A 23618-nucleotide genomic window follows, 5' to 3' on the forward strand; every position below is an offset into this window, starting at 1 on the left:
GGCTATATTTGTTGCGCCCGTGAGTGAGAATGCTGTACCGCCACAGAGTACGGTAATATACTGTATTTTAGGAATTCTATAAACCTTGTCCTGGAACTCTACAGTAACTTACTGGCAAATTGCTGCCAGTAATTTACTGTAATTCAGAACACAGTACCATACCGCATTTTTGGAGTGCCAAAAACCTTTTGAATACTAGTTTGTATGCATTAACATATTTTGAGGCTTGTACTGTAAGAGGCTATATTTGTGGCACCCGTTAGTGAGAGTGCTGTACCAATTTAAGTGATATGTGGTAGTGGTTCCCTAACAATTACATTTAAGGGACAGATCAGAGTGGCAGCCAGTCTCAAATCTTTAATGGCTGAGTGGCTATAGCTCAGCTGGTAGAGCACGGCGCTTGTAACGCCAAGGTAGTGGGTTCGATCCCCGGGACCACCCATACACAAAAATGTATGCACTCATGACTGTAAGTCGCTTTGGATAAAAGCGTCTGCTAAATGGCATATTAATAATTAATTTATAAATGTCCTTTTGGTCTGTTTTGCCCTGTAGTCACTGTCAGTTTATAAGCCTTTGTTAAGGCCTAAAGTGCAAGTGATATAAAACATCAAATATCACTTGGTATGCTTGAATAATTATGTAATTAAATATTAACTATTAGCAATTTCTGATTATATTTTCAATACAATTCAACAATATAGTACTGTATTGCTGTTTTGCTATACATCTACTGCAGCATACCGTAAATTATGGAGCATTGTGGAGCAATATTGTGGGAGGAGAAAGAATCACTGGCTCATTAGCATATTTTAGGCATGCCTTGTAAGTGGCTTTATTTGTTGCACCTGTTAGTGAGAGTCTTGTACCAATTTAAGTGATATGTGGTAGTAGTTCCCTAACAATTAAATGTATATAGCGAACAGATCAAAGTGGTAGCTGGTCTTAAACCTTTAATGGTTTAATATTTATCCATGTCCATTTTATCTGTTTTCCCTATAATCCTGGCCAGTTTGGAAGCCTTTGTTTAGGCCTCTAGAAGTGCAAGTGATATAACAGCTAATAATAATTAATATGCTATAATATGCAAATGTCTACAGCCAACCTGCTTGCTTTAATCCCTTGTAATTACAGTAAAATATTGTATAAATAATTTTCTAACAGTTTAATAGTCACTTACACTGTATGGTACTCTGTTTCATTGCTCTGGTATGAAGTTACTGTGAATATGTCAGTAATATATTGGCGCTATTAAGAGATAGTCAGAGATATATCATGAGATATCTTGTTGTAATTACAATTATTATGACGACCAATGTATCCTTAACTACAACAACATTTTCAGTAACGATTGCAGATTTTTTTTAAACTTGCTATGACTGTGATATACAGTACCAGTCAAAAGTTTGGACACACCTACTCATTCAAGAGGTTCTTTATTTTTATTATTTTCTACATTGTAGAATAATAGTGAAGACATCAGAACTATGAAATAACACATATGGTATCATGTAGTAACCAAAAAAGTGTTAAACAAATCAAAATATATATTATATTTGAGATTCTTCAAATAGCCACCCTTTGCCTTGATAACAGCATTGCACACTCTTGGAATTATCTCAACCAGCTTCACCTGGAATGCTTTTCCAACAGTCTTGAAGGAGTTCCCACATATGCTGAGCACTTGTTGGCTGCTTTTTCTTCACTCTGCGGTCCGGCTCATCCCAAACCATCTCAATTGGGTGGAGGTCGGGTGATTGTGGAGGCCAGGTCATCTGATGCAGCACTCCATCACTCTCCTTCTTGGTCAAATAGCCCTTACACAGCCTTGATAAGCCCAAACCAGATGGGATGGCGTATCGCTGCAGAATGCTGTGGTAGCCATGCTGCTTAAGTGTGCCTTGAATTCTAAATAAATCACCAGCAAAACACCCCCACACCATCACACCTCCTCCTCCATGCTTTACGATGGAAAATACACATGTGGAGATCTTCTGTTCACCCACACCGCGTCTCACAAAGCCACGCCGGTTGGAACCAAAAATCTCAAATTTGGACTCCAGACCAAAGGACAAATTTCCGCCGGTCTAATGTCCATTGCTCGTGTTTCTTGGCCCAAGCAAGTCTCTTCTTATTATTGGTGTCCTTTAGTAGTGGTTTCTTTGCAGCAATTCGACCATGAAGGCCTGATTCACGCAGTCTCCTCTGAACAGTTGATGTTGAGATGTGTCTGTTACTTGAACTCTGTGAAGCATTTATTTGGGCTGCAATTTCTGAGGCTGGTAACTCTAATGAACTTATCCTCTGCAGCAGAGGTAACTCTGGGTCTTCCATTCCTGTGGCAGTCCTCATGAGAGCCAGTTTCATCATAGCGCTTGATGGTTTCTGCGACTGCACTTGAAGAAACGTTCAAAGTTCTTGAAATGTTCCGTATTGACTGACCTTCATGTCTTAAAGTAATGATGGACTGTTGTTTATTTTTGCTTATTTGAGCTGTTCTTGCCATAATATGGACTTGGTCTTTTACCAAATAGGGCTATCTTCTGTATCCCCCCCTACCTTGTCACAACACGACTGATTGGCTCAAACGCATTAAGAAGGAAAGACATTTCACAAATTAACTTTTAAGAAGGCACACCTGTTAATTAAAATGCATTCCAAGTGACTACCTCATAAAGCTGATTGAGAGAATGCCAAGAGTGTGCAAAACTGTCATCAAGGCAAAGGGTGGCTACCTTGAAGTATCTAAAACATAAAATATATTTTGATTTGTTTAACACTTTTTTGGTTACTACATGATTACATATGTATTATTTCATAGTTTTGCTGTATTCACTATTATTCTACAATGTAGAAAATAGTAAACAAATAAAGAAAACCTCTTGAATGAGTAAATGTCCAAACTTTTGACTGGTACTGTAAATATTTGTTTTATCAACCTTGGTTGAATGCAGTGATTGTACGTTTCTAAGGACAAGAGCGCCTGCTAAATGACCAAAATGAAACTTGCAAAGAACACTGGGTAATATATCACTGCATGTGTAATTCCAGTAATATACAGTCAAATTGATTACAGTAGCTGTACTGTAAAATGAATTACAGTAACTTACTGGCTGGTCAATTGCTGCCAGTCAGTTACTGTACATTCGACGGGAAATGTTTTACAGTGTAGGCTTGGGGCGTCATGTGTACTGACACACATAGTCTACTAAGCCTTCCTTGCCTTTAACTTGACATGTTACCAAACTCCTGGTGGAGCACAGTCTTTGTGTACAGTATATTGACTTGACTACATAAAGCTTGTGCCAACTTCTGTGTGTTGTATCACGCTGATAGCAGCTCCTTCATGGCTGTTACCTCTTCTGATGATTACTGACACTGTTCAGAGACTGTCTCACAGCTCACCGGATGTGTGTGTGTGTTAATGACCTCCCAGGGGACAGTGTGTTTGACAGAGACCTTCCCAGAGATATATGGAGACACCCAGATGTGCATGGACACACACACTCAAATGAACAAACCCACACTGCTCAGACAAACAGCACCTTTTAGTAGGTGTTTTACTGCAGTAGTAGGGTTTTTTGTACCCTAGCAACGGGTGAATGACATCAGAGTACCTCACCCATTTCCTCCCGTTTCTAAGCACTTAGGATCTGCTTGTCTGTTATGTTAATTAGAGACACACACACACACACACGCCTACATCCACATTGTTGGGAATGGGCTCATAAGTAAGCATTTCACAGTAAAGTCTACACCTGTTGTATTCGGCGCATTTGAACAATAAAATTTGATTTGATTTGAGAATCACTGGATGTGTGTGTGGCTGTGCTGAATGTTGATATAGTTCATATTATTTCTCTCTATTTGTGTATACAGTATGCGTCTGTACTGTATGTTGTGGATACTGGCCATAAAATGTGTATCTGTACCTGAATGTGACGTATTTTGTGTTATGCATGTATGACCTAAATTGTTGAGCATTTGTGAAAACTGAGAACCTGATCTGAAACGCTCTACACTCTCCTCCAGTGCACATTAAACAGTCATGAGCTACACGAGCAGCCTGAGCACCCTACCAAGCAGCTTGTAGCAAGCAGCCTGGAGAGTCTGAAGTAGCCTGCCTTCTCTTAGCAGCCACACACATATTGCACCCTGCAGGACCAACCTGGCCTCTATCCCTGCCCCAACTCCTTCACAACCTCCAACAATATCTCCACCCTATACTCCCCCTCTCTTCCCTGTACTCCCCCTCTCCAAGCCCCCTACATTCCCCTGCAATGGGAGTCAGGGAGACAGACCTGAGAGGATGACCTAATACTGTCACCCATCCCTGTAAAACACAGCTTTTGTCCTTCAGCAAGGATAGGAGAGAGAGAGAGAGAGAGAGAGAGAGAGAGAGAGAAATAGAAATGTCAGAGAGCATATCTGAAACAGATAAGACACACCTCTTCACACAGGCTTACCTGGATTCACTGTTGTTTTTTATCCCGTTTAGTTCACTTCCCAGATTAGTCTGTTATCATGTTTAGTGTTTTCCCTGGTTAGTCTATTCTTATGTTTAGTGTACTTTTATATACCTACTTATTTTAATGTGTGATTTTATTGCTTATTTTTTAAACGTCCTGTTTACCTGTCCATGTAAAGTGACTTTAATTATAATTATTATTAACTTCTCCCAATTGTAGGACAACAGACAGCTGCTGCTAGATTGTTTGCATAACAATCTTGAAATATTGATCCAGTTCATAAGCAACTGGTGCTACATACAGAGACACACCCATCCACAAAGAGAATGGCAGCAGGCCAACCACAGAACATACAGTGCCTTTAGAAAGTATTCTCACCCCTTGACTTTTTACACATTTAGTTATGTTACAAAGTGGGATAAACATGGTTTAATTGTCCTTTTTTGTCAATGATCCACACACAATACTCTGTAATGTCAAAGTGGGAGAACAATTCAACAATTTAAATAAAATTAAATAAACATAAAACACTAATATATCTTGATTAGATAAGTATTCAACCCCCTGAGTCAATACATGTTAGAATCACGTTTGGCAGCGATTACAGCTGTGTGTTTTGGGGTAAGTCTCTAAGAGCATGAATGGCATACTTGGATTGTACAATATTTGCCCATTATTCTTTTTAAAATTCTTCAAGCTCTGTCAAGTTGGTTGTTGATCATTGCAAGACAACCATTTTCAAGTCTTGCCATACATTTTCAAGTTGATTTAAGTCGAAACTTTAACCAGGCAACTCAGGAACATTCAATGCCGTCTTGATAAGCAACTCCAGTGTATATTTGACCTTGTGTTTTAGGTTATTGTCCTGCTGAAAGGTGAATTTGTTTCCCAGTGTCTGTTGGAAAGCAGACTGAACCATATTTTCCTCTAGGATTTTGCCTATGCTTAGCTCTATTCCATTTATTTTAATTTTAGAAAACGACCTAGTCCTTGCCGATGACAAGCATAACCATAACATGATGGAGCCACCACCATGCTTGAAAATATGAAGAGTGGTACTCAGTGATGTGTTGGATTATCCCCAAACATAACGCTTTGTATTCAGGACAAAAAGTAAATTTCTTTGAATTTTTTTGCAGTATTACTATAATGCCTCATTGCAAACAGGCTGCATGTTTTGGAATATTTTATTCTGTACAAGCTTCCTTCTTTTCACTCTGTCATTTAGGTTAGTATTAGTTAGTGGAGTAACTACAATGTTGTTGATCCATCCTCAGTTTTGTCCTATTACAGCCAATAAACTCTGTAACTGTTTTAAAATCACTATTGGCCTCATGATGAAATCCCTGAACGGTTTCCTTCCTCTCCGCCAACTGTCAGGCTGACGTGTATGCGGTAACGAAGTCAAGCGCAGGACACCGAGCTACTGGCAGACGTACTTTACTGAACACAGTATAGAAAGTACAAAACCAAAATACCTCCTAACAGGGAGGAAACAATACTAGCACACAACAGCTTGCCGACCTCACGAAAAACAATCACACACAATAAACTATGAGAGACAGGGGTATTTAAAGGAAATACAATGCAACATAATAGGAAACAGGTGTAAACAATAAAGACCAAACAAGACAAACACTGAAACATAGATCGGTAGCAGCTAGTACTCCGGGGACGACGAACGCCGAAGCCTGCCCGAGCAAGGATTTTGGGTGGTTGGTAGCTGCTGTACTTAATTACAGCTACTGATTGCAGTCTGCCACCCAGTTAGCTGGCGTTGGGTAAGTTTGGCTTTATACATAGCTTGGGCTTTGTCGAGTAACGCTTAAACTATGTATTTAGATTGTAGTTAGGTATTATAGGTAGGCATCGTGGGCTGTATATTATTAGGTATTATAGGTAGGCATCGTGGGCTGTTGTGGGTAGTTGTTGTATGTAGTTATTGTAGGTTACTTTTGTATTCGGCGGTGCCGGGTGTAGCACGAAGCTAGCTAGCTAACTCACCTCCTGGACTAGCTGGCTAGTAGCTATTAGCAACGGTAGCAACTAAATACAATATATTTTTAGCCAGCTACATTCGTTCGCAGCGACGCCGTTTTTCAAACAAAGTCAACACAGCAGCCATTGCTAGCTAGCCAACACTACCAGCTGGCTGTACTGTGGTAGCTAAATACAATATCTTTGTGCTAGCTAGCCAACGTTTAATCATTGCTGCGTTATGAAAGAACTAGACACGGACACGAATTATCTGTTTAGTGTGTTAACACACTATTGGTAGTTTGTTGTAACCAAGTATTGGTGCTAAACTGTGTGTTATTGGATGCTAGCATGCTAGTTAGCTATGGCGTCATAGTTAGCTAGCTGAATAAAGTAAGTTGAGTCTAGTCCTTGAAACATTGAACCGCTGTAGTTTACAACAATTCTAATTTCTAAAGTGGAAGTTGGGAGAGTTTTATTCGGGTGGTTCAGTGAAACAATTATAGTTTCTGAGGTGGAAGTTGGGAGAGTTATATTTTTTTGGTGAGGGAGGCCTTGCTCTCTCCTTTCCCAGATGTTTAGTTCATTTCATTCCGATCTCCTCTGCATTATTGTAGCCATCTGCTACAGCCTGTCAACTATGCCTCTGCCTATCCCTGTTCTCTCCTCTCCGCACAGGCTACACAAACGCCTCACACCGCGTGGCTGCTGCCTCTCTAACCTGGTGGTCCCTGCACGCACCACACACCTGGAGTTGCAGGTCTCAGGCAGCCTCTGGAACTGCCGTTCTGCTGCCAACAAGGCTGACTTCATCCCAGCCTATGCTACCCTCCAGTCCCTCGACTTCCTGGCGCTGACGGAAACATGGATTACCACTGAAAACACTGCTACTCCTACTGCTCTCTCCTCGTCTGACCATGTGTTCTCGCATACCCCGAGAGCATCTGGTCAGAGGGGTGGTGGCACAGGAATCCTCATCTCTCCCAAGTGGTCATTCTCAATTTTTCCCCTAACCCATCTGTCTATCTCCTCATTTGAATTCCACGCTGTCACAGTCACTAGCCCATTTAAGCTTAATATCCTTGTCATCTATCGCCCTCCAGGTTCCCTTGGAGAGTTCATCAATGAGCTTGACGCCTTGATAAGTTCCTTTCCTGAGGATGGCTCACCCTTCACAGTTTTGGGGGATTTCAACCTCCCTACGTCTACATTTGACTCATTTCTCTCTGCCTCCTTCTTTCCACTCCTCTCCTCCTTTGACCTCACCCTTTCACCGTCCCCCCCTACTCACAAGGCAGGCAATACGCTTGACTTCATCTTTACTAGATGTTGCTCTTCTACTAATCTCACTGCAACTCCCCTCCATGTCTCCGACCACTACTTTGTATCCTTTTCTCTCTCGCTCTCCTCCAACACTACTCACTCTGCCCCTACACAGATGGTAACGCGCCGCCGCAACCTTCGCTCTCTCTCTCCCACTACTCTCTCCTCTTCCATCCTATCATCTCTTCCCTCTGCTCAATCCTTCTCCCTCCAATCTCCTGATTCTGCCTCCTCAACCCTCCTCTCCTCCCTTTCTGCATCCTTTGACTCCCTGTGTCCCCTATCCTCCCGGCCGGCTCGGTCCTCCCCTCCAGCTCCGTGGCTTGACGACTCATTGCGAGCTCACAGAACAGAGCTCCGGGCAGCTGAGCGGAAATGGAAGAAAACTAAACTCCCTGCCGACCTGGCATCTTTTCACTCCCTCCTCTCTACATTTTCTTCATCTGTTTCTGCTGCTAAGGCCACTTTCTACCACTCTAAATTCCAAGCCTCTGCCTCTAACCCTAGGAAGCTCTTTGCCACATTCTCCTCACTGCTGAATCCCCCCCCCCCCCCCTCCTCCCTCTCTGTGGATGACTTCGTCAACCACTTTGAAAAGAAGGTTGACGACATCCGATCCTCGTTTGTTAAGTCTAATGACACTGCTGGTCCTGCTCACACTGCCCTACCCTATGCTTTGACTTCTTTCTCCCCTCTCTCTCCAGATAAAATCTTGCGACTAGTGACTGCAGGCCGCCCAACAACCTGCCCGCTTGACCCCATCCCCTCCTCTCTTCTCCAGACCATCTCCGGTGACCTTCTCCCCTACCTCACCTCGCTGATCAACTCATCCTTGACCGCTGGCTATGTCCCTTCCGTCTTCAAGAGAGCGAGAGTTGCACCCCTTCTCAAAAAACCAACACTCGATCCCACTGATGTCAACAACTACAGACCAGTATCCCTTCTTTCTTTTCTTTCCAAAACTATTGAGCGTGCCGTCTTTAGCCAACTCTCTTGCTATCTCTCTCAGAATGACCTTCTTGATCCAAACCAGTCAGGTTTCAGGACTGGTCATTCAACTGAGACTGCTCTTCTCTGTGTCACGGAGGCTCTCCGCACTGCTAAAGCTAACTCTCTCTCCTCTGCTCTTGTCCTTCTAGACCTGTCTGCTGCCTTTGATACTGTGAACCATCAGATCCTCCTCTCCACCCTCTCCGAGCTGGGCATCTCCGGCGCGGCTCACTCCTGGATTGCGTCCTACCTGACCGGTCGCTCCTACCAAGTGGCGTGGCGAGAAGCTGTCTCCGCACCACGTGCTCTCACCACTGGTGTCCCCCAGGGCTCAGTTCTAGGCCCTCTCCTTTTCTCCCTATACACCAAGTCACTTGGCTCTGTCATATCCTCACATGGCCTCTCCTATCATTGCTACGCTGACGATACACAACTAATCTTCTCCTTTCCCCCTTCTGATAACCAGGTGGCGAATCGCATCTCTGCATGTCTGGCAGACATATCAGTATGGATGACGGATCACCACCTCAAGCTGAACCCTGGCAAGACGGAGCTGCTCTTCCTCCCAGGGAAGGACTGCCCGTTCCATGATCTCGCCATCACGGTTGACAACTCCGTTGTGTCCTCCTCCCAGAGTGCGAAGAGCCTTGGCGTGACCCTGGACAACACCCTGTCGTTCTCCGCTAACATCAAGGCGGTGACCCGATCCTGCAGGTTCATGCTCTACAACATTCGGAGAGTACGACCCTATCTTACACAGGAAGCGGCACAGGTCCTAATCCAGGCACTTGTCATCTCCCGTCTGGATTACTGCAACTCGCTGTTGGCTGGGCTCCCTGCCTGTGCCATTAAACCCCTACAACTCATCCAGAATGCCGCAGCCCGTCTGGTGTTCAACCTTCCCAAGTTCTCTCACGTCACCCCCCTCCTCCGCACACTCCACTGGCTTCCAGTTGAAGCTCGCATCCGTTACAAGACCATGGTGCTTGCCTATGGAGCAGTGAGGGGAATGGCACCTCCGTACCTTCAGGCTCTGATCAGTCCCTACACCCAAACGAGGGCATTGCGTTCATCCACCTCTGGCCTGCTGGCTCCCCTTCCTCTGCGGAAGCATAGTTCCCGCTCAGCCCAGTCAAAACTGTTCGCTGCTCTGGCACCCCAATGGTGGAACAAGCTCCCTCACGACGCCAGGACAGCGGAGTCACTCACCACTTTCCGGAGACATTTGAAACCCCACCTCTTTAAGGAATAAATAAAAATAAATTTAAAAAAATATTGGAAAGTGGTTATCCCACTGGCTATAGGGTGAATGCACCAATTTGTAAGTCGCTCTGGATAAGAGCGTCTGCTAAATGACGTAAATGTGCCCTTGAGCAAGGCACTTAACCCTAATTGCTCCTGTAAGTCGCTCTGGATAAGAGCGTCTGCTAAATGACTAAAATGTAAAATGTAAATGTAAGGAGGAGGAGCAGCCTCAGCTGAATCCGTGACAGTACCCCCCCCTTGACGCGCGGCCCCAGCCGTGCGCCGACCCCGGCCTCGGGGACGGCCAGGAGGACGCGGAGCAGGGCGAGTCGGATGACTCCGGTGGAAATCCCTCAACATGGAGGGATCTAGGACGTCCCTCCTAGGGACACAGCACCGTTCCTCCGGACCGTACCCCTCCCACTCCACGAGATACTGCAGGCCCCCCATCCGACGCCTCGAATCCAAGATGGAACGGACTGAGTACGCCGGAGCCCCCTCGATGTCCAGTGGGGGCGGAGGAACCTCTCGTACCTCACTCTCCTGGAGTGGACCAGCTACTACCGGCCTGAGGAGAGACACATGGAACGAGGGGTTAATGCGGTAATTAATGGGCAGTTGTAACCTATAACATACCTCGTTCAATCTCCTCAGGACTTTAAATGGCCCCACAAACCGCCGACCCAGCTTCCGGCAGGGCAGGCGATGGGGCACGTTTCGGGTCGAGAGCCAGACCCGATCTCCCGGTGCATACACCGGAGCCTCACTGCGGTGGCGATCGGCGCTCGCCTTTTGCCGCCTGATAGCCCGTTGCAGATGGACATGCGCAGCGTTCCAGGTTTCTTCCGAGCGCCGAAACCACTCGTCCACCGCAGGGGCTTCGATCTGGCTCTGATGCCAAGGTGCCAGGACCAGCTGATAACCTAGCACACACTGAAAAGGCGTTAGGTTAGTGGAGGAGTGGCGGAGTGAGTTTTGGGCTATCTCTGCCCAGGGGATATATCCCAACCACTCCCCCTGCCGGTCCTGGCAATAGGACCTCAGAAACGTACCCACATCTTGGTTCACTCTCTCCACCTGCCCATTACTCTTGGGGTAAAAACCTGAGGTAAGGCTAATCGAGACCCCCCAGACGTTCCATAAACGCCCTCCAGACTCTAGAGGTGAACTGGGGACCCCGATCAGACACTATATCCTCAGGTAACCCGTAGTGCCGGAAGACGTGTGTAAACAGGGCGTCAGCAGTTTGTACAGCTGTAGGGAGACCTGGCATAGGAATGAGACGGCAGGCCTTCGAAAACCGATCCACAACGACCAAGATCGTCGTGTTCCCCTGGGAGGGGGGAAGGTCCGTGACAAAATCCACCGATAGGTGAGACAACGGCCATTGTGGAACGGGTAGGGGTTGTAACTTCCCTCTGGGCAGGTGTCTAGGCGCCTTACACTGGGCGCACACCGAGCAGGAGGAAACATAAACCCTCACGTCCTTAGCTAAAGTGGGCCACCAGTACTTCCCACTAAGGCAGTGCACTGTCCGACCAATACCAGGATGACCAGAGGAGGGTGACATGTGAGCCCAATATATCAATCGATCACAAACCTCGAGCGGCACGTACTTCCGACCCTCTGGACACTGTGGGGGAGTAGGATCGGTACGTAACGCCCGCTCGATGTCCGCATCAACCTCCCACACCACCGGTGCCACCAGACAAGACTCCGGAAGTATGGGAGTGGGCTCAATGGACCTCTCCTCTGTATCATATAGTCGGGACAGGGCGTCTGCCTTAGCATTCTGTGACCCTGGTCTATAGGTGAGCTTAAATACAAATCGGGTAAAAAACATAGCCCACCTTGCCTGGCGAGGGTTTAGCCTCCTCGCCGCCCGGATGTACTCCAGGTTACGATGGTCAGTCAAAATGAGAAAAGGTTGTTTAGCCCCCTCAAGCCAATGCCTCCACACCTTCAGGGCTTGAACCACAGCTAACAGCTCCCTGTCCCCCACATCATAATTGCGCTCCGCCGGACTGAGCTTCTTAGAAAATAAAGCACAGGAGCGGAGTTTTGGTGGCGTACCCGAGCGCTGAGACAGTACAGCACCGATCCCAGCCTCGGACGCATTCACTTCAACTTGGAACGCCAAAGAGGGATCCGGATGTGCCAGCACCGGAGCCGAGGTAAACAGGTCCTTCAGATGTCTAAAAGCCCTGTCCGCCTCAGCCGACCACTGCAGACGCACCGGACCCCCCTTTAGCAGGGAGGTAATGGGAGCTGCTACCTATCCAAAGCCCCGGATAAACCTCCGGTAGTAATTGGCAAAACCCAATAACCGCTGCACTTCCTTCACCGTGGTGGGAGTCTGCCAATTACGCACGGCAGAAACGCGGTCAATCTCCATCTCCACCCCTGACGCGGACAACCGGTGTCCCAGGAAGGAGATGGACTTCTGGAAGAACAGACATTTCTCCGCCTTCACATACAGGTCATGCTCCAACAGTCTACCAAGCACCCGTCGAACCAGGGACACATGCATGGCTCGCGTAGCGGAGTATATTAGAATGTCATCAATATACACCACTACACCCTGTCCATGCAAGTCCCGGAAAATCTCGTCCACAAACGATTGGAAGACTGGAGGAGCATTCATTAAACCGTATGGCATGACGAGGTACTCATAGTGACCCGAGGTGGTACTGAATGCTGTTTTCCACTCATCTCCCTCCCTAATGCGCACCAGGTTGTACGCGCTCCTGAGATCCAATTTTGTGAAGAATCGCGCCCCATGTAATAACTCCATCATACTAGCAATCAGAGGGAGAGGATAGCTGTATTTGATTGTGATCTGATTGAGACCACGGTAATCAATACATGGGCGTAAACCCCCATCCTTCTTCTTCACATAAAATAAACTTGATGACGCAGGGGAAGTGGACGGCTGTATGTATCCCTGTCTCAGAGATTCGGTGACATATGTCTCCATAGCCGCCGTCTCCTCCTGAGACAGAGGATACACTTGACTACAAGGAAGCACAGCGCCTACTTGGAGGTTTATCGCACAATCCCCCTGTCGATGAGGTGGTAATTGAGTCGCCTTCTTTTTACAGAAGGCGAGTGCCAAATCGGCATATTCAGGTGGAATGTGCATGGTGGGAACTTGGTTCGGACTTTCCACCATCGTTGCCCCTATGGAAACACCTACACACCGCCCAAAACACTGATCAGACCATCCCTTGAGAGCCCTCTGTTGCCATGAAATGTTGGGGTCATGAGATGTTAACCAGGGAAGCCCCAACACCACGGGAAACGCAGGAGAATCAGTCAAAGACAAACAAATTATCTCCTCATGACCCTCCTGTGTTTTCATCCTGAGAGGCGCTGTGACTTCCCTAATCAATCCTGACCCCAAAGGGCGGCTATCTAGGGCATGGATGGGGAAGGGCACATCAACTGGTACAATAGGAATCCCTAACTAATAGGTGAACTGGCGATCGATAAAATTCCCAGCTGCGCCTGAATCTACTAGCGCCTTATGCTGGGAATGAGGAGAAACCTCGGGAAACACCACTTTAATACACATATGCGCAACAGAGAGCTCTGGGTGAGTTGGGTGCCTACTCACCTGGAATGACTCATCAGTGCGCTGCCTACTGCCTCGATTCCTAGGAGACCCTCCCCAGCACCGACCAGCAGTGTGTCCTCTGCGGCCACAGTTGGTGCAGGGGACGGCCTCTCTCCTGGTCTCTCTCCTGGTCTCCCTAGCTCCAGCACCTCCGAGCTCCATAGGGGTCGGCTCGGAAGTGCTGGGGGATGGAATGGACGGCCCTGAATCCGGACGTCCGCGGGTAGCCAACAGGGTATCCAGGCGAATTGACATGTCCACCAGTTGATCGAAGCTGAGGTTGGTGTCCCTGCAGGCCAATTCCCGATGCACGTCCTCCCTCAGGCTACATCTGTAGTGGTCGATGAGGGCCCTCTCATTCCATCCCGCGTTGGCAGCCAGCGTCCGGAAGTCCAGTGCGAACTCCTGTGCGCTCCTCCTCCCCTGTCTGAGGTGGAATAGACTCTCACCCGCCGCTTTACCCTCTGGTGGATGATCGAATAATGCCCTGAAGCGGCGGGTGAACTCCGCATAGTTGACAGTAGCGGCGTCTATTCCCCCCCACTCAGCGTTGGCCCACTCCAGCGCCTTGCCGGACAGACAGGAGATGAGGGCGGACACGCTCTCATATCCCGAGGGCACCGGGTGGATGGTTGCCAGGTAGAGTTCAACCTGGAGCAGGAAACCCTGACACCCGGCAGCTGTGCCATCATGAGCCCTCGGGAGCGAGAGCCGAATCCCACTGGACCCCGGAGGTGAAGCGATGGGCATCGCCGATGGTGGTGGTATCGTCGGAGGAGGTGTAGGCAGACCCCCTCTTTCCCATCTCTCCATAGTGCTCACCACCCGTTCCATGGTTCCTGGATCATGGCCGCTTGTTGTTTGACGCGTTCCTCCATTGATCAAGCTGGCACCGCCGCTCCTGCTGACTCCATGTGTGGTGTGTGATTCTGTCAGGCTGACGTGTATGCGGTAACGAAGTCAAGCGCAGGACACCGAGCTACTGGCAGACGTACTTTACTGAACACAGTATAGAAAGTACAAAACCAAAATACCTCCTAACAGGGAGGAAACAATACTAGCACACAACAGCTTGCCGACCTCACGAAAAACAATCACACACAATAAACTATGAGAGACAGTGGTATTTAAAGGGAATACAATGCAACATAATAGGAAACAGGTGTAAACAATGAAGACCAAACAAGACAAACACCGAAACATAGATCGGTAGCAGCTAGTACTCCGGGGACGACGAACGCCGAAGCCTGCCCGAGCAAGGAGGAGGAGCAGCCTCGGCTGAATCCATGACAGCAACTGAGTTAGGAAGGACGCCTGTATCTTTGTAGTAACTGGGTGTATTGATACACAAAGCGTAATTGTATTCAGTTCTGCTTCTTTTTTTTCCACCCATCTACCAATAGGTGCCCTTCTTTGCGAGGCATTAGAAAACCTCCCTGGTCTTTGTGGTTGAATATGTGCTTGAAATTCACTTCTCGACTGAGGGACCTTACAGATAATTGTATGTGTGTGATACAGACATGGGGTAGACATTCAAAAATCATGTTAACCAGTATTATTGCACACAGAGTGAGTCCATGAAATTTATTTTGTGACTTGTTAATCATGTGTTTACTCCTGTACTTATTTAGGCTTACCATAACAAAGGGGTTGAATACTTACTGACTGAATACACTTCAGCTTTTCATTTGTTATTCATTTGTTTAAAAAAATCTACAAACAAAATTCCACTTTTAGATAATAGGTTATTGTGTCTAGATCAGTAACACAAAATCTAAATTTCAGACTGTAACACAACAAAATGTGGAAAAAGTTAAGGGGTGTGAATACTTTATGAAGGAACTGTACATAGTACTGTAGTTCATATAGGCACATGCAGCTTCTGTATGCCATTGTTGCCAAGTTGCCTATGGCTCAACACATCCCCACCTGCTTACGCAAACACACAAGGCGTCTCTAGCTATCTGTGTTGGCCGTGGTGATGCAGCTCATGTACACATGTCAAATGCTACCACTGAGAAAGGCATAGAGAGTACAGTAAACACACCAGACTATCTGTGAAACCACAGAACCATAGTCAGGCCTGCAGTCTGTCTAATGATTGTCCATGACCTGTGTTTGATTGTCAGACTGACTGTCTCCTGTAACAGTAGGATTATGGGTTCTCTCTGTATAATGTGGAAAAGGCCCTCTAGCCAGGGTCAGCCTGGAAGACAGAGATAAGGCCATTTCAAAGGGGACGGTAAGGCAGGGGACTGAATGGGGCTGAAGGGCATCCTGGCTGTTGAATGGGAATGGAGAGCAGGTCTCACCTCATGGTGACAGGGGAGACGTTCCACCCGTCTCTATCTGGGGGTTCTGAGCGGGTCGACAGGAGAGTACCACCAATACCTGGAGAGAGAAAGAGGGGGAGAGAGGTGAGAGAGAGAGAGAGAGAGAGCAGTGGGAGGAGAAAGGAGTAGGGGGAGAGTGAGGGGGACAGAGAGACAGAGACAGGGGAGAAGGATGTAGAGAGGTTTACGAGAGCACTCTATGTAATTGGAAGCCCTTACATTTATGAGACCCGGTAATTTATATTTAACTGGGAAACAGTTGCAGAATGGGAAGAATGAGAGAGAGAGGAAGGTAGACTGAAAAAGAAAGAGGAAGGCAGATGCTGGGCCAATAGTGCGTCGCCTCATGGGTCTCCCGGTCGCGACACAGCCTGGGATCAAACCCGGGTCTGTAGTGACGCCTCAAGCACTGTGATGCAGTGCCTTAGACCGCTGTGCCACTCGGGAGGCCTCTTCTATCCTTTTCAATGGACGGACCAGGAGGCAGTAACAGTGGCTTGACCGTGGCTGGTGCTGCTTTTCTGGTCCAGCGGAAATGCCTGAAGGACTGGGGAAGACGGAAGGGTAACAGTGGCTTGACCGCGGCCCGACCTGACTCCCCAGTCCACGGACCACCCGGAACACCCCAGCATCCAGAATGAGCAACAGACCAGCTGCTGGAGGAGATGATGGACTGCAGGCCTTGAGGCGAGTAGAGTGCTGCCGAGGCGAGCCTTACTCCCTCTACCCTAGGTCTGTAGCCCTCCTCCCCTGCCTTTATTTTTTGCCCCAGCTGCCCTCCTCAGGCCAACACCGACCAGACAAGGACCAGCAGACCGCCAACCACCCGGAGCAGACCAGACAGCATCACCACCAGAACCAGCGGCAAGGAGGCAGAACCAAAGACACCAACCTATGCCTGGTGCTAGCAGACCACAGGGGAGTCCCTCCATTGACCTACAGGTCACAGGCTTCCAGGTGTGCCCTTCCTTCCTCTGCAGGACCGGAACTGCCTGGTGAAACCCCCAGAGCCACAGTAATCATTTGAAGCCAGTTTCAAGACCCCCCAGTTACTAGAACAGTTTTGGTCAAAATTCTGAAAGTGCAAAGATACAGAACTGTTTAACAAACTCTGAGCATACCCCCTCTCCAACACAGAATCCAATGTAGTTACAGTACAGTTTCACAATGAATACATTCAGGACTACAACAACCCTCAAGTCAGTGGCTAGGATGGTCCTGGACGAAGACAACGTCTGGACTGGGGCAAGACAATGGCTGGTATTGTTAAGACCAGACACAACCCCAGCACCATCACGCTGGGAAACAACATAGGCTCCGTCCACTACTACGGCATGCCTAAACCTGTTCAGGAATTGCAGCCAACTGGACCATCTGGCCACAGCCTGCACAGTCATCATCTGCAAAATCTGTAAAGACAACCACCTACAGACTGTACCTCCACATGCCCCTGCAACCTGTGCGGGAAACGGGTCAATTTCTTCAGAACCTACACAGGTCCTATGCCAGCAGGGCAAGGGCCAACGCCATCAACCCAAATCCCAAACCCACCAACGCCCCACCACCTCCACCAGACAACAACAAAGACCCAGACCTTTCCACCCTGCCGTTCCCTCCACCATTGCACCCCCAATGAATCCCTTCCTTGCCACCTCCACCCCCGCCAAACCCCTGGTCAAAGGGGAGCCGTTTTCGAAAAAGGTCATACAACCAGAAGACCCCCTCACCACACAACTCCAGTTCTTAGAGGACGACGACGACCCAAACTGGACAAAAATTACCAAATGGAAAAGACCAGACCAGAAGACCACCCCAGAACCTAAACCCCGACGCTAGCAAACTCGACCCACCAAACCCCCTATCCCCCCCGAGAAACCGTCTCCCCCTCCCAGACCCCTCATCCTACCATTCACCCCCCCAGTCCATTACTTCCTCTGAACACTCCTCCCTACCCCTTACTCTTCCTGATTCCCCACTCCCACCACCAATGGCCCCGACACCCCTACCATACCCCCTACTGCCCCTGACTCCTCCCCCCTGCTCCTTAACGACCCAGATCCACACCCCTTAGCCCTCCCGGCCCCTGATCCCGCACAGCAGCAAACCAGCCAGCCTCAGTCCAGACCCCTCGGACCTTCCGAACTGCCTTCACCCCTCCCAGCATCCCACATTCCATCACCAAGACAGTACATGGTTTCACAAGGCAGTCAGTGGGGAGGCATGTCAAAACCAGTGAACAGCCAAGAACCACCCAACACATATGACCCGCTAGAGGCCCTTATCCAAATCTGCAATGACATGGCCAACCCCAGACCTGGACCTCCCCCCAATAACCCATAATCATGAACCTTTTAAGTGTAACTCAATTTGATTTGACATTTTTACATGTAATGAATTTTGGACAAAACAAATAAATTGACCTTAAACCTTAAAGTTCAGCATTTTGCCATGTCCTTTTGGTCTGTTTTGCACTGTATCAATGGTGTAACTTATAGATGGATTTGGATATGAAGCGCGGAAATGCGAATATACTGTAGGTACCATTGACTTGCATTGGATTTGTGCCGCAAATGCTAAAAGGTTAGCGTTTGAAACAGTGGCCAGGTAAACCAAACCAAAGCATGGATTGCTGTCATACCTCGGGAGAGTCTCAATTGGACTAAAGTCTGTCCTCTTCTCGACTCCTCTGTCCTCCTCTCCTCCGTAAACCGATAAGTGGTCAAGTGATTGAGGAGAGTGTAAATTCGTTAGTAGGCAAACAAAGTAGTCTGGAGCCCTCCTCGATTACCTACTTCGACAGGGGATGCACAAGGGTATCCTTGCGGCAGGTAGTGCAGAAGTGTTTCATAATCCGCTGTTGTTTTCTCGAAGGAGAAAAGCATGCACACATTAAAAAACGATACGCTACTTACCCTTTCATCTATAAAATGTCTTCACAACTAGGTAAATTAGTTTTTATTTTGGGATTCCAGCCTTGTAAATATAATTTGCCTAATATCACACGAGTGGAGAAGGAGATTCTAATTTCATATAAGCGCATTTGTTTCCACGTTTCCACTCCTCGCCTCCGCTACTCGATTACCTTTGACCTTTTTCAAAAAGAGGCGAGGAGAGGAGGCTAGCAAACCAATTGTGATTCTCCCCATGTCCATGGACTGTTTCCAGGTTAAGGAAATCAATGTCATTTTGTAATGTGGGTGAACTATCCCTTTAACACTGAGGGGAGGGAATTCTTCAAACATTATTCACACTGGTAATATCAGGATGTATGATGGGCCATAAACCTAACAACTTCAATGACACATTTCTCTGAACAGGGGAAAACAAACATCACCAAATTCACTGAGAATACAATACATAGTATGAAGAAACATTACTCCGAGCCGCAGCACCATACTACTTGCCAGATTTAGAGAACTGATACTGTATACTGATTGTTTGGGAGGAATTGGTGTGTGGGGTCTGTGGGTGGTTTTAGATAACTCATTGTTAGGAAGACGTTTGGTCCAAATCGGATGTTTTCTGCTATATTTATTGAATATTATATAAATCCTATAAATGAAAATGGCCAATTTGGGTGCAATCCAATAGCTTAGCCCTTTACACTCGTACCCGTAGATGGGTTGAAAATGGCAGATTTGGGCACTAATAAGTGCCTAAATTGGAACATCGTGGCTGTACAGTAACATGCTATACATGACGTCAGAGCTCTGGCTCTGTGCTTCACAGCTCTGTATGGGTTTTGACTGACAGATGTTCTGAACTTGAGCACCGCGCAGGACAATAAGTTGCCCCCATCTCTCGCTGCAAATGTTTTGTTGTCTGAGTGAGGGAAGTGCAGTAAATTTGGAGGACTCGATGTATTTTGAAAGATGAGACATTGAGGATTATGATAAATACCGCTTTGATGTCATACAAGCAAGCCAAACCCCCGTGTGTCCAAATCTGCACTTCACATTTCCAAATGTCATATACAATGTCAACGTTTATGATTACTATGTCATCATACCTGGGTTGTTCTGAACAGAATGAGCCTATGTTTGTTTCTTGTCAAGAAAATTTGCCGTGGTACACACACCTGAATAAACTCATCATGACAACAAAATTATGATAGGTTTTTCTGAATTGCCTTGTGAAAGCTTAACACTGTAAGATCATATTTTCAAACTTAGCTAGTCATGTTGGCAATAGAACAAGCTTTCAAATCATGGCCACCGTTTTTGGATTGCGTAAACGACAACAGTAATTGTGTGATGTCGGGGATGCAGGGTTGTGTTCCAAACAAAACAACTACAAGTGTGCTTGCTCTAGTTCCTCAACGGCACAGCAAGGAGAGCTCAAGTTGAAGACTCTTAGGAACTGTGCATACTTTGGAGAGGTGTGTGGCCACTTGGAGACACCAGTTAGTCCTCTCACTCAAATCCTTGTAATTTTCTTGTCTTATGTTGCACCTATCCCACATTTCCCAGAAAAAGTCTTATGTCACTGAATGTATCCAGAGTATTTTTAGATTTCGTTATCAACAAATGAGGCGAAAAGTACAGTAAATGTAAAATGCACATAAAATCAACAGTGTAATGGTTGGATTCAGTCTTGTGTCAGATGAACTGTTGTGTACTCACATTTGGTCTAATAATTTTCCCATTATCTCCAAACTGTTCCCTTTCAATTGCTATGCAATTGGTTATGCTTTTCATATTTATTCTGTAAGAAACATGTCAATTTACCCCTATCCATATAGGCCAATTCCCACGAGTGTATAGGGTTAATTTCTCAGAGATCAAATTATATTTCAACAAAATAATGTTGCAGGAATGCTAATCTTATTTATTTCTATCTACAGAAGCGATTTCAGAACAATCTGAGATGCTGGAACGACTCTACAGTTAAATACAAACCTCTACCCTCAATGAATTTCATTCATTCATCCATTTATTCATTCATTCCGATTACGGTAGCACTTTTTTACAGTATAATACAGTCAATTGTATTGTATTGTACTGTGTCTCATTACCAAGTATATTACAGTAGGTGTACTGTTAAATTACATTTTACTTGCCACTGAGCTGCCTGTAAGTTACTGTCAAAATCACAGCAACCCCTTTACAGTGTAACAGGATCTGATTCTGTCATACCCTGATTCAGAGAGATAGAGAGAGAGAGAGAGAGAGAGAGAGAGAGAGAGAGAGAGAGAGAGAGAGAGAGAGAGAGAGAGAGAGAGAGAGAGAGAGAGAGAGAGAGAGAGAGAGAGAGAGAGAGAGAGAGAGAGAGAGAGAGAGAGAGACGAGAGAGTGAGAAGAGAAGAAAAGAGAGAAATATGTTGTTCTTTACCTTCCATGGAGGGGGAGATGGGCCAGTGTTGGCGAGTAGAGGGGACGGGAGGAAGGTGAGGTTCTCCTCTGAGCAGCCCAATTTTCTTCCCAGAAGGCTTTGAAGTGGCGTAGACCACACGAATGTGCTGCGAGCGCTCCCGGTCCCGGCCACTGAGGAACTCTGGTAGATCATTGACCTGGAAAGCAGGACCTGAGTTTAGAATACTGCTGTCTTATTTTTAGCAGAACCAGTGACAGAAGTGATCAGAGAAGTGATCACTCATTAAAACTTTGTTTAAGCATTTATGTTTCTGTAAGGTCCTTCGGAGCTTTGATGACATGCGAGGACAGTAGGCTACATCTGAATCTGAATCAGTCTGTGAATCTGAACCAGTCTGTGAATCTGAACCAGTCTGTGAATCTGAACTGTCTCTGGGGAAAGTAAATGAGGACACTATTTGGGAACAATATCTGGAGACAGTATAGGGACAGTCTCCCAGCTGCACTGGCTGGCTGAAGCTTTGCTCCTCTTGGCTCTGCCACAGGAAACAGCTTACTATGATTACTGACTGACTGTCACACACACACACACAAAGAAACACACACACCCACACACAAAAACACATGGGCATGCACACGCACACACACAAACACACGTACTATCTCTCTCTTTCTGTACTGGGAGACTATACTGGGAGAAAGGGGCAGGGTAAGCTAAATCGAAACGCATTGCCTGTAGACAGGATAAACTGGTAAACTGGAAACAGTGACATAAGGTGATAATGCCCTGGTAGTAACACAAATTTACCACGCTTATATCATTTCCAGCTTATTTTGTGCCTGCAGTCACTAAAAGTAAAGCGCCCAGAGTTTTTTTCTGATGAAGTGCTATGGTGAGGAAAAACTCCTGGCCCTAACCCTTGACCTATAACCTAGAGGCTGTCTATTATTGTATTCTATTCCAATTTCCATGTGCTTCTGCTCTCTCCCACATGTTTACACGTTAGTCACACATTTTTATAGCACAACACCTCTCCTTGATAAAAAAAAGAGGAACGTACACCACACATATTTTTGAAGCTAAGGGCCCATGTTCTCTAGCCTGAGGGCTATAACGCAAATGTTTGGCATGACAATGGGCAAGTTCATTTTGTATCACCCGGTGCCCCGGCTGGGCGGAGTTTGATCATTTTAAACCATTCTATTGGTCCTGAAGTGTAATCTCCACCCTCTGGGCACAGGCCAATGCAAAACGATCTCGCCCAATGAGTGACAAGGATTTGGAATAATACCACAAAACAGACTGCTACTCAGGCTACATTGCTGTCTAATATGATCTGATCCTCACACTGTGTGGTAGAGAGGTCCCTTCGGGTCTCCTCAGCCTGTGTTCATGGTTATCGTGCTTGCCTCTGTCCAGGCTATCAATAGGTCAGGCTATCAGAGCCACCGTATCTGCAATAAGCAGTTAAATAGCGCTTAACATGACAGGATCAGCAGCACAGCGTCCTGTCACTATACTTAGACCAGGCCCAGGCCGGTAGGGAGGGCAGACAGGACCGGACACTAATTACACAAAGGTCAAACAGAGAGATAATAAAGAGTTAGAGAATGGGTCAAATGACATACAGTATGTTCAGTAGATAATCAGGAATCAGGAATAATTCCTGTGTGTGTATGTGTGTGAGTGTGTATGTGTGTGTTTGTGTGTGTGTGTGTGTGTGTGTGTGTGCGCGCGCGCGCGTTCGTGCACGCCCGTGCGCGTGTGGTGTGTGCGTGTATCTGCGTGCGTGCATGTGCGGTGAGACCACCATCTGAATATTCCATTAGTGAGGGTGTGTGTGTGTGTGTGTGTGTGTGTGGGTGATCAAACAAGTCAAGTCAAACAAGAATGGTTTGTCATTTGGCCAATAAAAATATATATTATGCATAAAGGCAAGTCGTACAAGTCACTAAAGTTTTGAATGTTTGCATTACACTATATTACAACATTGTATTTATGTCCCAACACTATCATAACTCTAGCCCAGTCTCTAGACAGTCCTTACCAGCTCGATGTCTCGGATGTGCCTGAAGTCGACCGCTGTTGTGAGGGTGCGCGGCGGGTACTCGGCCAGGTACACACACTCATCACTGAGAACTACATGCATGAACACCTTATTCACCCTCTCCGAGACCACCACGCACGGTTCATAGGCGCGGATCCGCTCATACACTCCGCGCTCGGTGTTCCTCTTGAGAAAGGAGTCTAGTTTACTGTTGCGCCTGCACTGCAAGCCTCCCGCGCCCGTCATAGCCATGGGCATATTGGGCACGGCCCAGGCACCAACGGAGCTCACCTGCCACTGGCATC

The 23618-nt window shown here is 46.9% G+C and overlaps 1 protein-coding gene across 1 annotated transcript in view; it reads right to left on the reverse strand.

Annotated features, from left to right (window-relative positions):
• Positions 1-23571, reverse strand: part of LOC311113811 (uncharacterized protein C12orf56-like) — a gene marked incomplete at both ends in the record, with an annotated part of 30795 nt that extends 7224 nt beyond the window's left edge. Inside the window, 3 exons of the mRNA XM_084189111.1 lie at positions 15933-16011; positions 21285-21462; positions 23314-23571. Of these exons, the coding sequence (XP_084045237.1) occupies positions 15933-16011; positions 21285-21462; positions 23314-23571 (515 nt within the window). The remainder of the gene's footprint in view (positions 1-15932; positions 16012-21284; positions 21463-23313) is intronic.
• Positions 23572-23618: the final 47 nt, after the last annotated feature.

The sequence above is a fragment of the Coregonus lavaretus genome (assembly GCF_964263955.1).
Source record: "Coregonus lavaretus genome assembly, contig: HAP1_SCAFFOLD_3167, whole genome shotgun sequence".
In the NCBI taxonomy this organism is placed as follows: domain Eukaryota; kingdom Metazoa; phylum Chordata; class Actinopteri; order Salmoniformes; family Salmonidae; genus Coregonus; species Coregonus lavaretus.